This window comes from Pteropus medius, unplaced genomic scaffold (genome assembly GCF_902729225.1).
Source record: "Pteropus medius unplaced genomic scaffold, Ma_sr-lr_union100, whole genome shotgun sequence".
NCBI classification, from domain to species: Eukaryota; Metazoa; Chordata; class Mammalia; order Chiroptera; family Pteropodidae; genus Pteropus; species Pteropus medius.
The window spans coordinates 11,223,531-11,238,763 of record NW_024350924.1 but is presented as its reverse complement, the minus strand read 5'-3'; the positions used below and the strand labels follow the sequence as shown (position 1 = coordinate 11,238,763).

The window sequence follows — 15,233 nt, the reverse complement described above, 5'->3', positions numbered from 1 at the left end:
CATTAAAAGTGCACCTAATTATACAAAAAAGATTAAGATAGCCAAGGCTGTCACAAAAAACTGCCTGCAAAATTAAAATTTAATAAAATTTGCAGTTTATTAGTATTAAACTAATGTTCATTTTTAATATAAAAATGACATGACTAACAGTCCAGGAAGATGGATCTATTTTTTTAATCTTGGGGATTTAGGGTCCACCTGGCACTCTGTGGAAACCCTCCCCACACGCCCACTAAACTAAGCTTTCTAAGGGCAGAGACTGCCTTACTATATGTAACCATCTACAGTCTCTCAAGAAATATTGCTGAACTGTGACTCAGGATAGTTGAACTAGTGATAACTGTATTTACTTACAGTTATCTTACCATGTACCTAGAACTGCGCTCTGTTTCAAGGAGCTTAGTCCATGGACGACCCTGAGCAAGTATAAAACTGTACATAAGAGTTAAATCATGGAACGTGAGCCATTTGAGCTCCACAAGCCGACTCGGGGTCGGGATCAGCCTCTCCGTGCCACACACCAAGTGCCACATGGAAGTCGTGTTAAGTACCACTTTAAAGTCCACTCTGACCTCCGAATTATTTTCTGCAGCTCAATAGTTTTCTGTCAAGGCTTAGTTTTCTGCTTAAAGCTTAATCCTCTCCACCTGAAAATAAAAGGTTTATATCCTTTCGCTGTCCGGAAAGCCTCGCGGCCGCGGGGCACTAAAGCTAAAGTCTGATCCCACCAAAAGAGAAAAAACGCCCAAGCTAGCAGCTCCGCCCCCTAACATCCCCCACGGGCTTCCAATTGGCCCTTGTGGCTCACTCTCTTTCCGGATTGGTGTTTCGGCTTGCCCGTCGCCCTCATAAAACCCACCTTTAGCCAGCGGCTATTGGTAGGTCGTTACGTCATTGCCCCATCTGCCCCATTTCTATTGGCTCCCAAAAGAAGGGGCGGTCGCAACGTCACAGGCAAGGGCCGCCATTTTGACTGAGCAACCCTAGTGACAGGAGCCGAAGGAGCAGCGCAGGTTGTCCCCGTTTCCCCTCCCCCTTCCCTTCTCCGGTTGACTTCCCGGGCCCCCTACACTCCACAGCCCCCGTCCCGCCATGTCCCAGAAACAAGAAGAGGAGAACCCTGCGGAGGAGACCGGCGAGGAGAAGCAGGTGAAATGGAGGGGGTGCGGGCGGGCGAGTCGGGGGCGACCGTGATGGGGCGGGAGACGGTCTCCCACCCGTGCGGATTGGTCGCCATGGTCCCAGGCTCTGCAGGGGTTGGCCACTCGTTGCGTCACGCGGGGTGAGCCTCAACGCGGCTTGCTGCTTTGGTGCCGGTTGGTTGGGTCTATTGTCAGTCAGTGCGGTACCCTTCTTGATTGGCCAATCGGCCTACCGCTCAACGCCGGGAAGCTGTGCTATAATTGGCCGAGCCTGGGCGGGGGCGGGTGTTTGGAAAGACTGGGTGAATGAAAGGGGGCTGGTGGTCCCGGGATGCGTTGTGCGTTCTCGGTTTTCAGGGGTAAATAACCCGACAACTGAGCGGGGGCCCTCACCCTAAATCCTCCGAAAGTTACAGGTCGAGGTAAAGACGTTTAGAAAGGACTAGCACGGGGGGAAGGGAGAAGAATAATTATATTATCGTGGCTAGTTTAAGGCGGCAACTTTCTCAAGAAACCTATTTTGACGGTTGGGGATGGTCCGTAGCCCACCTTCACGGGACTGAAGAGGACTAGGGTTCCATACAAAATAATGGAGGCTAAACCTAGAAGACACCGAGAGAGTCGTGACAAGAAAGATGCCACCCCATTCCCCCCAGACTTCCAAGGCAGTGGGACTTAGTTTACCCGCAATACTGTCATGAAAACAGGCCAAATAGACCTTTTCTTGGGGTCTGTATTTGACTTATAACATTGAGTGCTGGGCTCAGGGATCCATGAAATACACTGGTGTTATATCAGTGGCAGATTTCCAAGGGAATGGAATGTAATTCCAGTAAAAAAGAACCACAAATTGGCTTTAGGTCCTTCTAAAAAGTCAGGAAGGAAAAGGACAGCGGGACCCACAAAAAGCAAGGAAAGAGTAACAACAACCACAGCCCCTGCAAAGCCAGTGAGCTCTTGGCACGTTCCCCGAATTTACATCAGCTGCCCCTCTAGGGAAGGTGTTGACTTTCTGGCAGAAATTGTGGGGAAATACTAGTGAACCTACTTTATCTTAATCTCCCCGTGATTAAAAATATCATTGTCATCTCTTTACCTATCACTTTCCTACCACGTGTTTATGGAAATGCTGAAGCAATGGCCCATTACCAAGGCAGGGATCTTTGGAGAAGGCCACACAGCTCTATCGTCCTCCACAGAGGGACTTCTCAGATGACTGTCTGAGACTCTGAATAAGGAGGGAATATCTCGGCAGAATCATCTCCTTTGCTTTTGCGTTTGACCTGTACTGTATGTTAGGGACAGCCGGGGAACTTGCCCACTCGTATATCACCAGAAGCCCGGTTAGCTCTTTTCTCTCTTTGTCTTTGCTAGCTTCTATGCAGAGTGACCTATGGCTCACTCTGTGACTAAAAATATTGTGTTTAGTTATTACCTTTAACCTAGTACTCGCAGGTCACAGAGGTAGTTCCCTCGGCGCAGTGTGAAAAACACTTTGTCTTCTAACAATGCAGTCATCTTGAGCTTTAGAAATTTGAACAAAGATATAGCTTTAAGAGTAGAGTGGAGATAGCATGTTTATAAGTGGGTAGCTCTCCATACTAAAGTTGATAGTAATAAAGGTTATCAAATATTTGAAACAGTTGCTTCTCAATCTTTAATTGTTTTGGCCCATTTATTCCCTCCAGGACACGCAGGAGAAAGAAGGTATTCTCCCTGAGCGAGCCGAGGAGGCAAAGCTAAAGGCCAAATATCCAAGCCTAGGACAAAAGCCTGGAGGCTCCGACTTCCTCATGAAGAGACTCCAGAAAGGGGTATGGGGCACAATCTCTGATCCTCTTTGGAGCCAAAGAGAATGAGATCTGTGGAGGGTCTACTGAATGCTGACCTGGAAGTTTTATTGTTGGGCAGCAGTGAAAAGGAATTAGAAGCTGTAAAGAGAGAGGCAAATTATTGGAACTCTCTGCTGTGGTATCAGTTAGCTTCTGATTTCCCATATTGGATATTAAGGATTCATGTAGGGGCATTTGGGTATGAGAGTTGGGAGGATGAGGGAAGAATGTTGGAGACTTGAATGCTGACTATCCCCACATTTGCCTGTTTGAGTGGTGGGAGTTTAGAACTGCAGTTTTTAGGGTTAGAGCTAAATTTTGGGGTGCCTCATTTGGGAAGATCAAACCATCTGTCCTACAGATTTCCTCAACTCGGATAGATTCCTTCAGACCCTTGAAGTTAGCACTAGCCATTTAGACCTTCAGGGGACTTACTTTTTCTTGATTCTCCTCACCAAGGGAGAGTCTGCCTTCGTGGCCATGTAGCTCCTGATCAAGTTTCTCCGTCCCCAGAAGTACCTAAAGCTGAGGGACTGTTAGTCGTTAAACTGGAGGGTATTCCTCTGCGTGGATGAAATGGAGAGTGACACAGATCCTGTGGAGATTCCTAGTTATTGAGTCTTAGTCACAGATGATGTGATGCTGATTTGCAGTTTACCTTGCTGTAGGCAAGGCAGGCGTGGGCAGGCTGTCACAGCCATGGAACATGTGTGGGAGCAGTGGGAGTCAGAGGAAAAATACAGCATCCTCATGAACAAGCCCGGTTTCTATTCACGGTCTGAGAGAACAGTTTTCAGTTTTGAGATGATTGGCTGGATGTGGGTCTCCTGCTGATGGCGAGGCTGGCCCCAGATTGAGCCTTCTGTACGTCTGGTTCCTTTCTGTTTCCCCAGCACCACACCCGTCGGAGACTAGTAGGTCCTCAGTGTGCCTTTATGAATAAAGTCAGTGATTTTGTTGAACCATCCTGTACTGATGAGGCTACAGAGAATGTCGGGGCAGTCTCTTAACTCCAAAAGTCTGTACTCTAGCTGGGAAACTGCTTACGTACCTGAAAAAGTCAGACCACGTGTGAGGAGACGCGTGCATGTCCTTAATGCCAGGCTATGTGTGCGTGAGGTTAATCGAGGAAGACTTGGAAGATCTGAGCGTGGCAGAGGGTTTATAGTGGCTGTGGGTCTCCTCGCTTTTGAGGAAGGCCAGCGCTCCTCACTCACCTACACCTCCCTCTTGTCTCTTAGCAAAAGTACTTTGACTCAGGAGACTACAACATGGCCAAAGCCAAGATGAAGAATAAGCAGCTGCCAAGTGCAGGACCAGACAAGAACCTGGTGACTGGTGACCACATCCCCACCCCACAGGATCTGCCCCAGAGAAAGTCCTCGCTCGTCACCAGCAAGCTTGCGGGGTAACCTGGGCCCCCTTGTCCCCCCCTTCCTCACCCACTGGACTTTTATGTATCACAGGCAGGGATGGGATGGGCACCTAGTTAGAGCTTCTCAGCTTGCTAGCCAGAAATGCCAGCGGTTCCTCTGTGAAGGTGCTGTGTGTTGAAGAGGGGCCCCGAGTTCGTTTCTTCGGTTAAACTGAGATTTCCACACCCTCGCTGCAGCCCAGGTGGGGGCCCAGAAGTAGGAGACTGGGACTGGATGAGACCGCAGACTCTTTTTTTGTTCTGTATGAAAGGCTGGGGAGGTGTGATTTCTCCTTTTGGAAGAGAATATCCCGAAACAGGTTAGGCTAAGCCTTGGGACTAATATGATAGGTGTAGTATCCCAAGGCTAGCCTGACATCATTGGGAAAAGTAGGTTGAATAAGATCTGTTTTCTGTGCTTCTAAGTGTTTTTGTCCCTTAGGCTGCTTTCGCTTCATGTTTCCATTATGGCAGGTTTAGAGGATCCTCAAAGAGAAAAACTGATTTGCTTGCCTAGAACTACAATGCCCTCTTAACCTCCCTGAGCCAGTGTCTCTTACGGTTTGCCCTGGCTCTTAATGTAAAGATTGGAAAACATTATTCACATAAAGTGGGCACCTTCTCTCTGTCCCCCGGCATTTCGAAAATATCATGGGATAGTGGAAGGAGCACTGATTTAGGAACCAAGATACCTGGGTTCTAGTCTCAGCCTCGGCAGAAGTGATCTGTAGCCTTGGTCAAGTCGTTTAACCTCTCAGGATTTCTTATTTCCTCATCTGTAAAATAGAGATGAAAATGGATATGATTGATCTTGATGTTAAAATCCTATAACTGCCACCCAAAAAACTCCGCTGTTCATTGTAAAACTAAAAGTGAAAAAGGGCCATCCACGGGCGAGTCTACAGAGGGGTCCATTTGAAGACCGCACGAAGGGAGAGGAAGCGGACATCTGGGCTTATACATTCAGGCAAGAGGGCCTCAGAAGTATCATGGTCTTAGGGTCAAGAAACAAAATTCGTAGAAGCTAGTCACGGAAGCTTCTTGCCTCTGCCCTGACCTGCTTTCCTGGCCTTTAGTCTGGGCCTTCGCTGCTAAAAGGCCGCGGTGGCCCTGAGGGAACGTGCTCGGTCGTGCACACGTGGAGCCCGACATTCCAGATGTAACCAGATGCCAGGCGTATCGTGAGGGAGACGAGAAGAAAAGGGGTGAACTGAGTTGGGCTCCGGGGCCAAGTGCTATGGCAGGGCTGGCGCAGCAGGTCCTCAGGAGATGGTTCACCTTGCAGGAAGCTGGGGAAGTGGTTGAGGAGAGAGGAGCACCGAGACGTCTCTGCCTTCCTAGAGCTCAGCACCTGCATGCTGAGGAGAGGCAGCAGGGCTGATGCTCAAACAGGCGGGGGAAAGGCTGCAGGTGGCCGACGTCATCAACCTCGTTATCACTAGCACGGCCCGAATCTTGGTGAATGCCACTGCTGATGCCCACAGAGAGCGTCAGGCTGAGAACTGGCCGCTCGAGGGGGCAGGATTCCAGAACCCTCTCTCGCCCTCTCACCGCTCAGATTCCAGTGCGCCAGGCATTTGGCCCAGTGCGGATGAGCGATGAACGAGGGATGAACTTGCTCGTGCGCTGGGGGAGGCGGGACGTGTCCGGACTGCTCTCCCGACCGGCCGTTCGCGTCTCAGGCTGTCGTTCAGACTGATAGGCAAAAGTTGGTGAGGAAGGAACGGGGAGAGCAGGGTCCCTGGGTTCCCGGCCCCCAAACTCCTTGACTGTCACTTGTAATTGTATATAACGTTTGTGTTTCCTGCTCCATTTCCTCATGCCGTCTTCCTTAGTCGAGTCCATGTGGGGAGGGAAAATGCCGAACATCCTTGTATAGTTTCCTCGACTGTCCCGGCCATGTTGTACATAGATATGTCATGTTATTATATATATAAATATATATATAATTTTGTACGTTTTCTCCATCTTCGATCTTCTCGAAGTTTGTACTTTTTCTTTTCTGTCTGAGCCGCTTTCTCTATTGGTCAGTTTGAATCCTCAAAACTGAGGTCACAACGAAACTGGTTTCAGGAAGGAATAGAAGAAATAGGGAAATCAGGAAGCTGTTGGTCTCGCTCTCTCTCCACCTGGTCATCTTCAAGGCTAAGAAAACAAGGAGCCAGCTACATTCTGCACTTAACCACATGTTTCCGCTGCACGAAGCACATAACTCCCGTGGCAACGAGGGGTCGTTTGAAAATCCGAACCCCAATTGCTTTGATTAAACCTAGATCATTAAATCCACTCGCAACAGCAGGCGCGTTGTCTGGCCCTGGCGTCCGCACAGCCAGCAAGCACGTCATCGCTGCGTGCCCCCCGTCAGTCTCTGCTGTGCAAAGGGCTGTGGCCGAGCCTGCAAAACCAGGCCTGCTCTCGGCCAGGGGGCAGCTACACCCCTGCAAGCCTCCGGCGGTTCTGACCCTGTCTGACAAGTTGTTTTCCTGTCTCTGTTTTCATGGGTATCTCCAAAAAGGCAGAGAACATTTTGTTTTGTGGCTAAGAGGGAAATCTCGTTCTCTCTCGCTCTCTCTCCGCTCGCTCTCTCTGTAATAAGTTCCCGTGGGTAGGATTGAGGCGTGTGCCAGGTGGCTTAATGAGTGTTAAGTGTGGCAGAGTCAGGGGATAGAGGCTGGGATGGACTTGAGGGCTTTTTCCCTTATTACTTGACAGTGTTTTCTTTCTCTTCTGTGTTCGTCCGCAGCGGCCACGTTGAGTGATGCTGCCCGGGGCTCCGCCAGATCCTGAGACGCTGCCCCTGGGTCCTGTGCCGGCTCCTGCCCCTCCCTGCTTTTGCAGCCAGGGGCCAGGAGGTGGCTCGGGCGCGGGCTGGAGAGGCAGAAGCCCCTGCCCGTCGGTGTCCCAGCGCATGGAGCCCCTTGGCTGAGCACCAAGACCTTGAACCTTTCTTGTTTTACCTTTTTTCCACATAACTGTTGGGAGAAATCTCAGTGAGATCCCGGGGGCGCTGGGGGTGGTGCCTGAGCGGAGGGGGTGGGAGATGTGGGGGACATGAGTTAGGGCTTGGAGCTGATGGATACATCGCTGATGCCCTCTTCCTTAACTGTGTGGCCGTCGTGGGCTCGGTGTGAGGGGCAGGAATGGAGTCAGCTAGAGGTGGGGGTTCCAGTTCAGCTCTGGGAAAGTGCCGTGTTTGCTTGGATGTGGCCGGGGCCCTGGTGTCAGATAAAGGAAGCTGTCCATCCAAATATGACAGATGCAGACAGCTCCTCTGGTTCTGCAGAGCCAGCCGAGAACGCAATTAATGTAAATTATTCATTTAAAAAATGTCCTTGGAACATTTGCCGGTGGGAGAAGGGCAGTGAGTGGGGGGAGGGGGCCGTGAGCGTGGGGAGCCCCACAGAGCCCAGGGGACTTTTTCAGTATATTTGAAATAAAAACCCACAGAAAAACCCAACCCAGAAATACTGTGAAGCAGTTGGTGTGTTTTATTGGGAATGGGGAAAGGGAAGCAAAGACCAAAGATACCATTCAGGGGAGGAGCTGGCGTGGGGCCCCCAGTTTCTAAGGAACAGGGGCCCTTAATGTGGAATGCACCCAGGCCCCCACTTCTGTCACTCAGGGAGAGGGAGCAGGGCACACTGACCAGGGCTTTCCTCACTCCTGGCCATCTTGCTTCTGTAGCTCATGTGGATGCATCAGCCTCAGGTTGGGCTCACAGAATGAGGGAGTTGAGGGCGTTCGGCATAAATGGTTTGTTGACAGCTAAAGCTGAGTCTAGGTTAAGCAAAAAAAAGAATTCCCGCTCTTCCTTTCCCCTTTCACAAGTCCTCATGTCCGTGAGGGACGTGACCTCTGGTCACACGCCGGAAGGAACTCCTTCCTCCTTTCTGCTTGTGGCCAGCAGGAGGCAGCATGACTTCTTTCCTTGTGATGTCTGAACCACTGTGGAATCCTGCCACTGAGAGAAGTAAAAAAGGATGTGAACGTGATATACAAAAGAAATGTTACCGAAGGAGAAACTGACGTGCACCTGGGCCCCCCACCCCCGTCCCGGCCAGCGTGCACACGTGGCAGACTGAAACTACTTGCCCGTTTTGCCTAAGTTTGATTGGGAGAGTTTATCACAGTGTTTTCCCAAATGTGATTGGCTTCTCAAACGAGTAGCATCAAGGAAGCCTGACGAGGTCCAGGAGACATAGATATCCAGAGAAATGTCCGTCTAATTGTGGGAGAGGGCCACTTCTCAACTGGAGAAGGAATGTTCTCAGTGTCCAGCTCATACTTTCTCTCTAATCAGAAGCTTTCCCGGTAAGTTTCAACCACTCAGGCTGTTACGATGTCTCCTCACCCTTGGCCTTTCTGAACAGCGTGCTAGACACCGAGTGAGCCAGGTGGTCCTGAGATCTGTTCAAGACATTCCCTACCTTCGTGGGGTTTATTGTGTGGCTGGAAGAAAACACACGAAAAAGTTCAGGCTTCAAAAGGTATCAACTCAAAGCTAGGATACACACACACGCATTAGTAGAGCACCGCTGTGGGGTTAGCGAGCCTTCTCATCCTGTTCCTCTTAAACCAGTCCCGTGACTTCTCTGAGTATGTTGGCCCTAGTGTGTGTTTGCCGGGGGTACAGCTGAGGAATGAGGTCGGTGATGCTGAATGTGGGATCCTTCATTTTAATGATAGGTAAGGGAGTCGAAGTATAGAACTGTCGCTTCGAAGGTGGCGAAGCTAGTTGACTGACAAGCTTGAGTTAGTATCTAGGCTTTTCTCGTTATTCCTGTCTCCACTGATCCTTAGTTTTAAGCTGTAGCCTTAGGAATCCTGGGGTGCCCAGAAATGTTTGTGGCTTCCTCTGTTTCAGGTTAAAACTCGCTGTTCTTTCTACAGGGCAAGGCAGCCGGGGCAGACCGGTTCTACAGCGCTTCAGGAAGCTCTTCCTCCCATTTTAGCTGGGTGGTTTTTAAAACCTTTGCTCCACAGAGCAGCAGATCAAAGGTTCTTCCACTCCTCCTGACCCGGCTGAGTGATGATTGTGCTGACGAGGCTCTCAGTCATCTGATATGCAGGGCGTCAGGGGCGAAGTCACCATTATTGTCCAGCAGCACTTATTTTAAGCCGACGTGGCCCAGGCATTGAAAATGCTTGCAAAAAAAGAGTAGCTCAGAGAGCCGCCATCCAGGATGCCTACGGTGAGCCCACGCGCTCACAGGGGCGACCCTCCCGTGTGCACCGCCATCTGCTGGGCCTCGAAGGAGGCCGGAAGGAAGGAGGATTTCCCTTGGGAAGCTGAGACATGACAGTGGCATACAAATAAAAGCAAATAAACATAGTTCTAAGCAGAATTGCAAGGAGGAGGGGAAGGAGAGTGAGGAGGCGAATTGTTAGAGCTGATTTCTTAGAGACGGGTGACTTACTAGTGAAAATAAAGTGAGGCCTCCCATGCCTGGGCAGGAATATTTTAATTCACAAGTAATTGCTGAATGCTCACTCTGCGACTGGAAATATTAGCTGTTACTGGGCAGATAAACAACGTAGGAGGTGTCTGCTCTGGAGGAACTTGAAGCCTCATTGCAACAGCACTTGTACATAGAATGCAAGGTAGCATGTGATTAGTGAGTCGTGAAAGAATTCTGAGAAAGGAAAATCCAGAGGAATAAGGACAGGTAATTGCTAAATGTTTTGAGTGCTTACTATGTGTCAAGTCCCATGCTAAGGGCTTAATTTACACCAGCTCATTTAACTGCAACGATTCTATGAAGTAGGTTGTCATACTACTGCCATTATATAAAAGAGAAAACTAAAACAGTAACTTGCCCAAGTCACACAGCTTCTGAGAGCGAAGGCAGGATTCACTCCGCTGCCTGCAGAGAGACACCTGGGGAACAGTGGTCAGGAAAGGCGTCATGGAGCGAGTTGCGAAGGATGAACAGTATTTCAACTGAAAGGCGAAGTGGAAAAGCATTTTGGTAGAGGGACCAGCACGTAGAGAAGGGGAACCGGGGTAGAATGTGTGGTATGTCTGCAGCGGCAGCATCAAGTCGTTCCTGGGTGGCGGCTGGAGACCTGGAAGGCAGAGGACGCCACGGCGGGTGGGCCTAGGACCCACCGAGGGCATTACGAGGAGGAGGCCTCGTCAGAGCTGGTTTGAGACCGGTCACTGCCATGTCTGGGGAGAAGGGATTTAGAGGTGATGGATTTAGTGACGGACTGTTTTCTAGTGTCAAGCTGCCTGGTTCCAAATCCTGATTTTGATATATTTTTGATAACTCAGGACAAGTTTCTTAACTTCTCTTTGCCTCAATTGACACATGTGTAAATTAGGAATGATGTGGTACCTACTGTGATGGATTGTGATGCTTAAACAAGGGAAGGCATGTAAAGCCCTTACTCAGGGGACTACAACAGCACGTAAGATATGGTCCTGCCCTCAAGGAAGGGGCATGTAGGGGCATGTAATAAAGATGGGTAGACAGACAATTACAATACAAGGATAAACACAAAATGCTCGGGAAGATGGGAGAATAACAGGAAAATCCTTTCACAGGAAATAGCTTCTAAGCTGAAATCCGATGGAGTAGTAGGACCTCATCAAGTAAAAGGGTTCGGATGAGAATGGAGGCCTTTAGGGGGAAGGAACAGTATGTAAAAAGAGGTATCACACTCCGGAAACTTAAAATAATGGAGAGTGGCTGTAGCATAGCATGCAGTGGGTGAGGCCAGCGGTGGGGGGGTGGGGGGAGCAGGAGCCAGATCGCAAAGTGCGCACCTTGGACTTCATCCTGGAGGCAGTGAGAACTGCCATTTAAAGATTTTGACTGAGGGAATGACAGGATCCCATTAACTCTTTACCGACTGCAGCATGGGGAAGAGGTTGGAGAGGGTAAAGTTGGTGTGTTAGGGGTGCTGTTAACGGATGGAAGCGTTGAGAAAGGGGTCAGGCTATTGTGAAGAGGAAGACGATGGTTCAGATTGGGGCATGATACGTTTGAAGCAACAACGAAACACCTAAGTGAACTACACCCCACTGTACTACACCCCACAGTAAACCCTTCTCGTTGGGCTGGTGGAGTTCTAAGTAAGACAGTTAGGTTGCTGCGGTACTGTGGGTCAGATGTGACTAGGAACTAAGGGAGGTAATGACAGTGAAGATGAGGAAAAGTGGACAGATTCAAGAGATACATGGGAAGTACAGTCAATCACTGATGCGGGGTGTGGGATTTGAGAAGAGATCTCTACTAGAAAAATAAGTAATCCCAGGTTTCTGAGTCAATGATGTTTCCATGACCCAGATTGAGAATACAACTGGAAGAACAACTGGAAGAACACGTTTAGCACGGAAGATAACGCGTTCTCTTTGGCAGAGGGGTTGATTTGAGGTGCCTATGGGACATCCAGGAGTAGATGACCCATAAGGTATTGGATTTATGAGCCTGGAGGTTGGAGGAGAAGTCAAGATAATAGATTCTGTGGACTTTAAGATATACTAGGCAAGCCATGAAAGTGAAAGCATATAGAGCAGAAAGATTGGGGAGCTGATAACGCCTGAGGGGAATAGAGACGAGAGCCCAACATAGGAGAATCGAAGATGTGGGGCCAAGGACCGAGTTTAATGCATCCGTCAACAGTATAAAATGATACTGGAGACTAAATGAAGTAAAAAATGAGACCTTCTCACCTGTATGATAAAAGGGTACCCCAAATTTTCAGGAAAGAAATGTGCCAAAATAGTGGATAACATTATTTGTCAGGATGATGGTTTAAGTGGCGTGTGTGTCTACTTTCTGTACTTTTCAAGATTTTAGCAATCGGAATGATGATAACCAAAAAGCGGGATTCTGAAAGGAGAGGAGGGGCTAGAAACGAGAGCAGCAATGGCAGAGGGTACGAAGGCGAGGTTAGCCTGATCGAATGAACTCCAAAGCAGGAGGAGTTGCATGCAAATATCTTGGGAGAATAATGGCCTGCAAACAAGTCTGAGGACTAGGAGTATCTCAGTTCCCCCATTTTCTGACACAGGAGGGGAAGTATCGGTGTCCTGGGGGAAGCCGAGGTGTCTTTCGACTGAGTGGGTTGAAGGAAGTTCCCTACAGAACAGGGAATCAGAGAAACGAGGGGGCCAGAGAGGAAAGGACAAGTGAGGAAGACAGCTCTGCATTTGGGGCCCGTCCAGAGATTAGAGATGGAAACCACTTGGGCAATGAATTAGCCTGAAGGTTCCCAACTTGAGTTTAAAAGTGTTTTGGTACCAGTCTTGACCGAAGGCGCCTGAGGGTTCCGGAGCCTAGTCTCAGGCCTTCCTCTCGGGGCGCCGGGTGGCAGTTTCAACATCCCACCCCTGACACATTCTAGGAAGAAGAACGAAGCATAGTTTGAACAATGATTACAAAGAGGAACAAGTAAGGGTGAGGGAGCAGGGTAACAGCCGGAGGGTCCTCCGTTCACTCCTGTGACAAGTATTTATTGAGCTGCCAGAGCTTGGTCTTGTTCATCGCTATATCCTCACAATGGTATTTGGCATATAATGTGTGTGCAGTAAAAAAATTGTTGTTGAAGGAATGAATCGTTCAGTGACTTATTTTCAGGTTATAGGTATTCAGAAAAAATGAAAGAGTTCGACTCTGTCCACAGCCTCTGAAGGGCAGCAGTGGATAAACAGGGAGGTGAATCCTCTGACGGGAGAACAGCGTTGGAAGGCGGCTCCCCCGACGACGCTGGGTCTCTCTAAGCTGAGCCATATGACGAAGGCCAAGCAAAGGCCAAGCGCTCATTTATCACCCAAGGACGGTTTTTTCTGTAAGACGTGAACGTGTCCCCTGTGACAGCGCTCAGCGCTGATAAGCGCGCTGTGGTAATGTGGCCCCTTTGATTAGGAGAAAAGTTCTGCAAGTTTAGTGATGGAGGCATTTGGTGTATTTATTTTTTTTTAATTTTAATTTTAATTTTTTTAGGCAAGGCAACCCTTGGTTGACCTCGCAGGTCGCAAGGACCTTGTCATCTTACAATCTCTTATTTTTTAATTTTTTTTATGCCTACAGCACCTGGTCTTCCTAGGCAGTCTCCCATCCAAGTACTAACCAGGCCCGACCCTGCTTAGCTTCTGAGATCAGACAGGATCGAGCTTGTTCAGGGTGGCATGGCCATAGATCATTTGGTGTATTTAGATGGACTTTTTTTAACCTTATTCTGACATATATTTATCATAGGCAGATACTAGAATTACTAAAAACATGAACTCTGTTATTAAATCTTTATTATAATATTTAGATTGAAAAGATTGAACTGAATGTAATACACATGGCACACAAACTTTTCTCAAATTATGCATCTTAACTGCAAGCACTACACCAACAAGCATCATTCATGATCTAGCGCCAGCTGCCTACCTTAAAGTCCCAAACCCAGTTGATAACATCAAACTGATACCTAGAATGTGCTAGGATGTTTGTGTTTTTCACAGGAGATAAAGCTCTCATGGTAGACATTCAAACATTAGCAACACTATGGGGGAATTTTTTTTTCAGGGGGCAGAGGAAACTTAGCGTTGCTAACCCTTCCCCCGCCCACCCCCGCCCATGTGTGTACCACCTCCTCAGACAAAGGAAAGTCCTGGCATCTTTCAGTGACCATGAGTCTCACTTTGATATTAGGTCCACGTCTGAAGTGCCTCGTAGAACTACGGAAGTCCCATGAGTCACCCTCAAACTTCCCTCCATTGCATTTCTGAGTCATTTCCTTTTCTGTTGACCCAAACTGGGTAGATCAACGCACAAGAAATGTCCTCAAGTACATAGTTTTGGAACTAAAGGGACATCAGAGATCATTGAATTCAGCGTACTCATTTTACAGAAGGTGAAACCGAGGCCAAGACAGTGTGCCCTTTGCTCAGGTGCAGAGCCTGTTAGGCAGCTTTTCCCATACCTCTTTTCCTATACCTTCTCCTCAAGAAGAAGCTGATTTCACAGCAGATTTGGGACTCCGGCTTAGATTTATTTTTGTTAGACGTAAACAAACTAAATAAATATTTGGGTTGGAAGTTTGAGAGGAACTCGGGGCCCAAGGGAACAAAGTGGCATCTATAGTATCCCCTTCAAGTCATTTGACCTATCACCGGTGCTCCTGCAGTGGACTGAAAAAGGACTCATGTAGGACCAGCACCTTCTAACTCAGGGTTTCCACCTTGAGTCTACTGACATTTTGGACCAGAAACTTCTCAATCGTGGGGGCCGTCCTACGTATTTCAGAAGGTTAACAGCATCTCTGTCCTCTACCCACGAGACGCTCAGCCAGGACAATCAAAAAGTCCCCAGACACGGCCAGATGTCCCCTGGAGTTCCCTGGTAGAGAGCCACAGCGCTGACTTAAGGAAGGGGCTCTCGCCACCCCGGCCCGTCCCCCTCGGTCTTCTCAGCAGTGCCTGTCCTTTCCCCAAACCTGCTCCAGGCTTCTCCTTCTCCCTCACCTTTCCCTCTAGGCTGCCACGCCCTCACAAGGGGGGATCCTCTGACCTAGCCACCCGAAAGTGGCACCTGGGGTGAAAATAGGAAGCAAAAATTTCTGTCCCTTGCCTCTTGCACCAAGAGGATCCCCCTGACTGGATAGGAATTTACATAATTGGTTAAAATAAGATAAAATGTATGCAGGCTCAGCTCTTAACTGACTGCTGCGAATCAGAGAGAGTCAGGGCCTTAAGCCCCTTTCCTGCCTTGAGGGTGGGCTGGGAGGGATAGACAAGAGGAATCTGCCTGTTCTGCATAGTTTCCCGTTGATTCAGCTGTCTCACTTCCCGTCCTCAGCCCTCACTCATTTTCACCAGAGCCCATATTTAGATACCACGAGCCTGTG

General features: G+C 48.9%; 1 protein-coding gene and 1 pseudogene across 1 annotated transcript; one reads left to right on the top strand and one right to left on the bottom strand.

Moving 5' to 3' along the window:
* The first annotated feature begins 915 nt into the window (after window positions 1-915).
* Window positions 916-7,828, top strand: ENSA (endosulfine alpha). The gene is made up of 4 exons (XM_039841529.1): window positions 916-1,149; window positions 2,831-2,956; window positions 4,216-4,382; window positions 7,132-7,828. The coding sequence occupies exons 1-4, from the start codon at window positions 1,093-1,095 to the stop codon at window positions 7,145-7,147; spliced, it is 366 nt and encodes a 121-aa protein (XP_039697463.1). The 5' UTR covers window positions 916-1,092; the 3' UTR covers window positions 7,148-7,828.
* Window positions 7,829-13,417: 5,589 nt separating this feature from the next.
* On the bottom strand, window positions 13,418-13,536 carry LOC120585354 (uncharacterized; annotated as a pseudogene).
* Between the last annotated feature and the right edge of the window lie 1,697 nt (window positions 13,537-15,233).

Bases quoted from the DNA above. Each gene is read 5' to 3' on its own strand.
- ENSA (XM_039841529.1), top strand. From the start codon at position 1,093: ATGTCCCAGAAACAAGAAGAGGAGAACCCTGCGGAGGAGACCGGCGAG. The intron at 1,150-2,830 runs GTGAAATGGAGG...TATTCCCTCCAG, and splicing joins AGACCGGCGAGGAGAAGCAG to GACACGCAGGAGAAAGAAGG. The intron at 2,957-4,215 runs GTATGGGGCACA...CTTGTCTCTTAG, and splicing joins TGAAGAGACTCCAGAAAGGG to CAAAAGTACTTTGACTCAGG.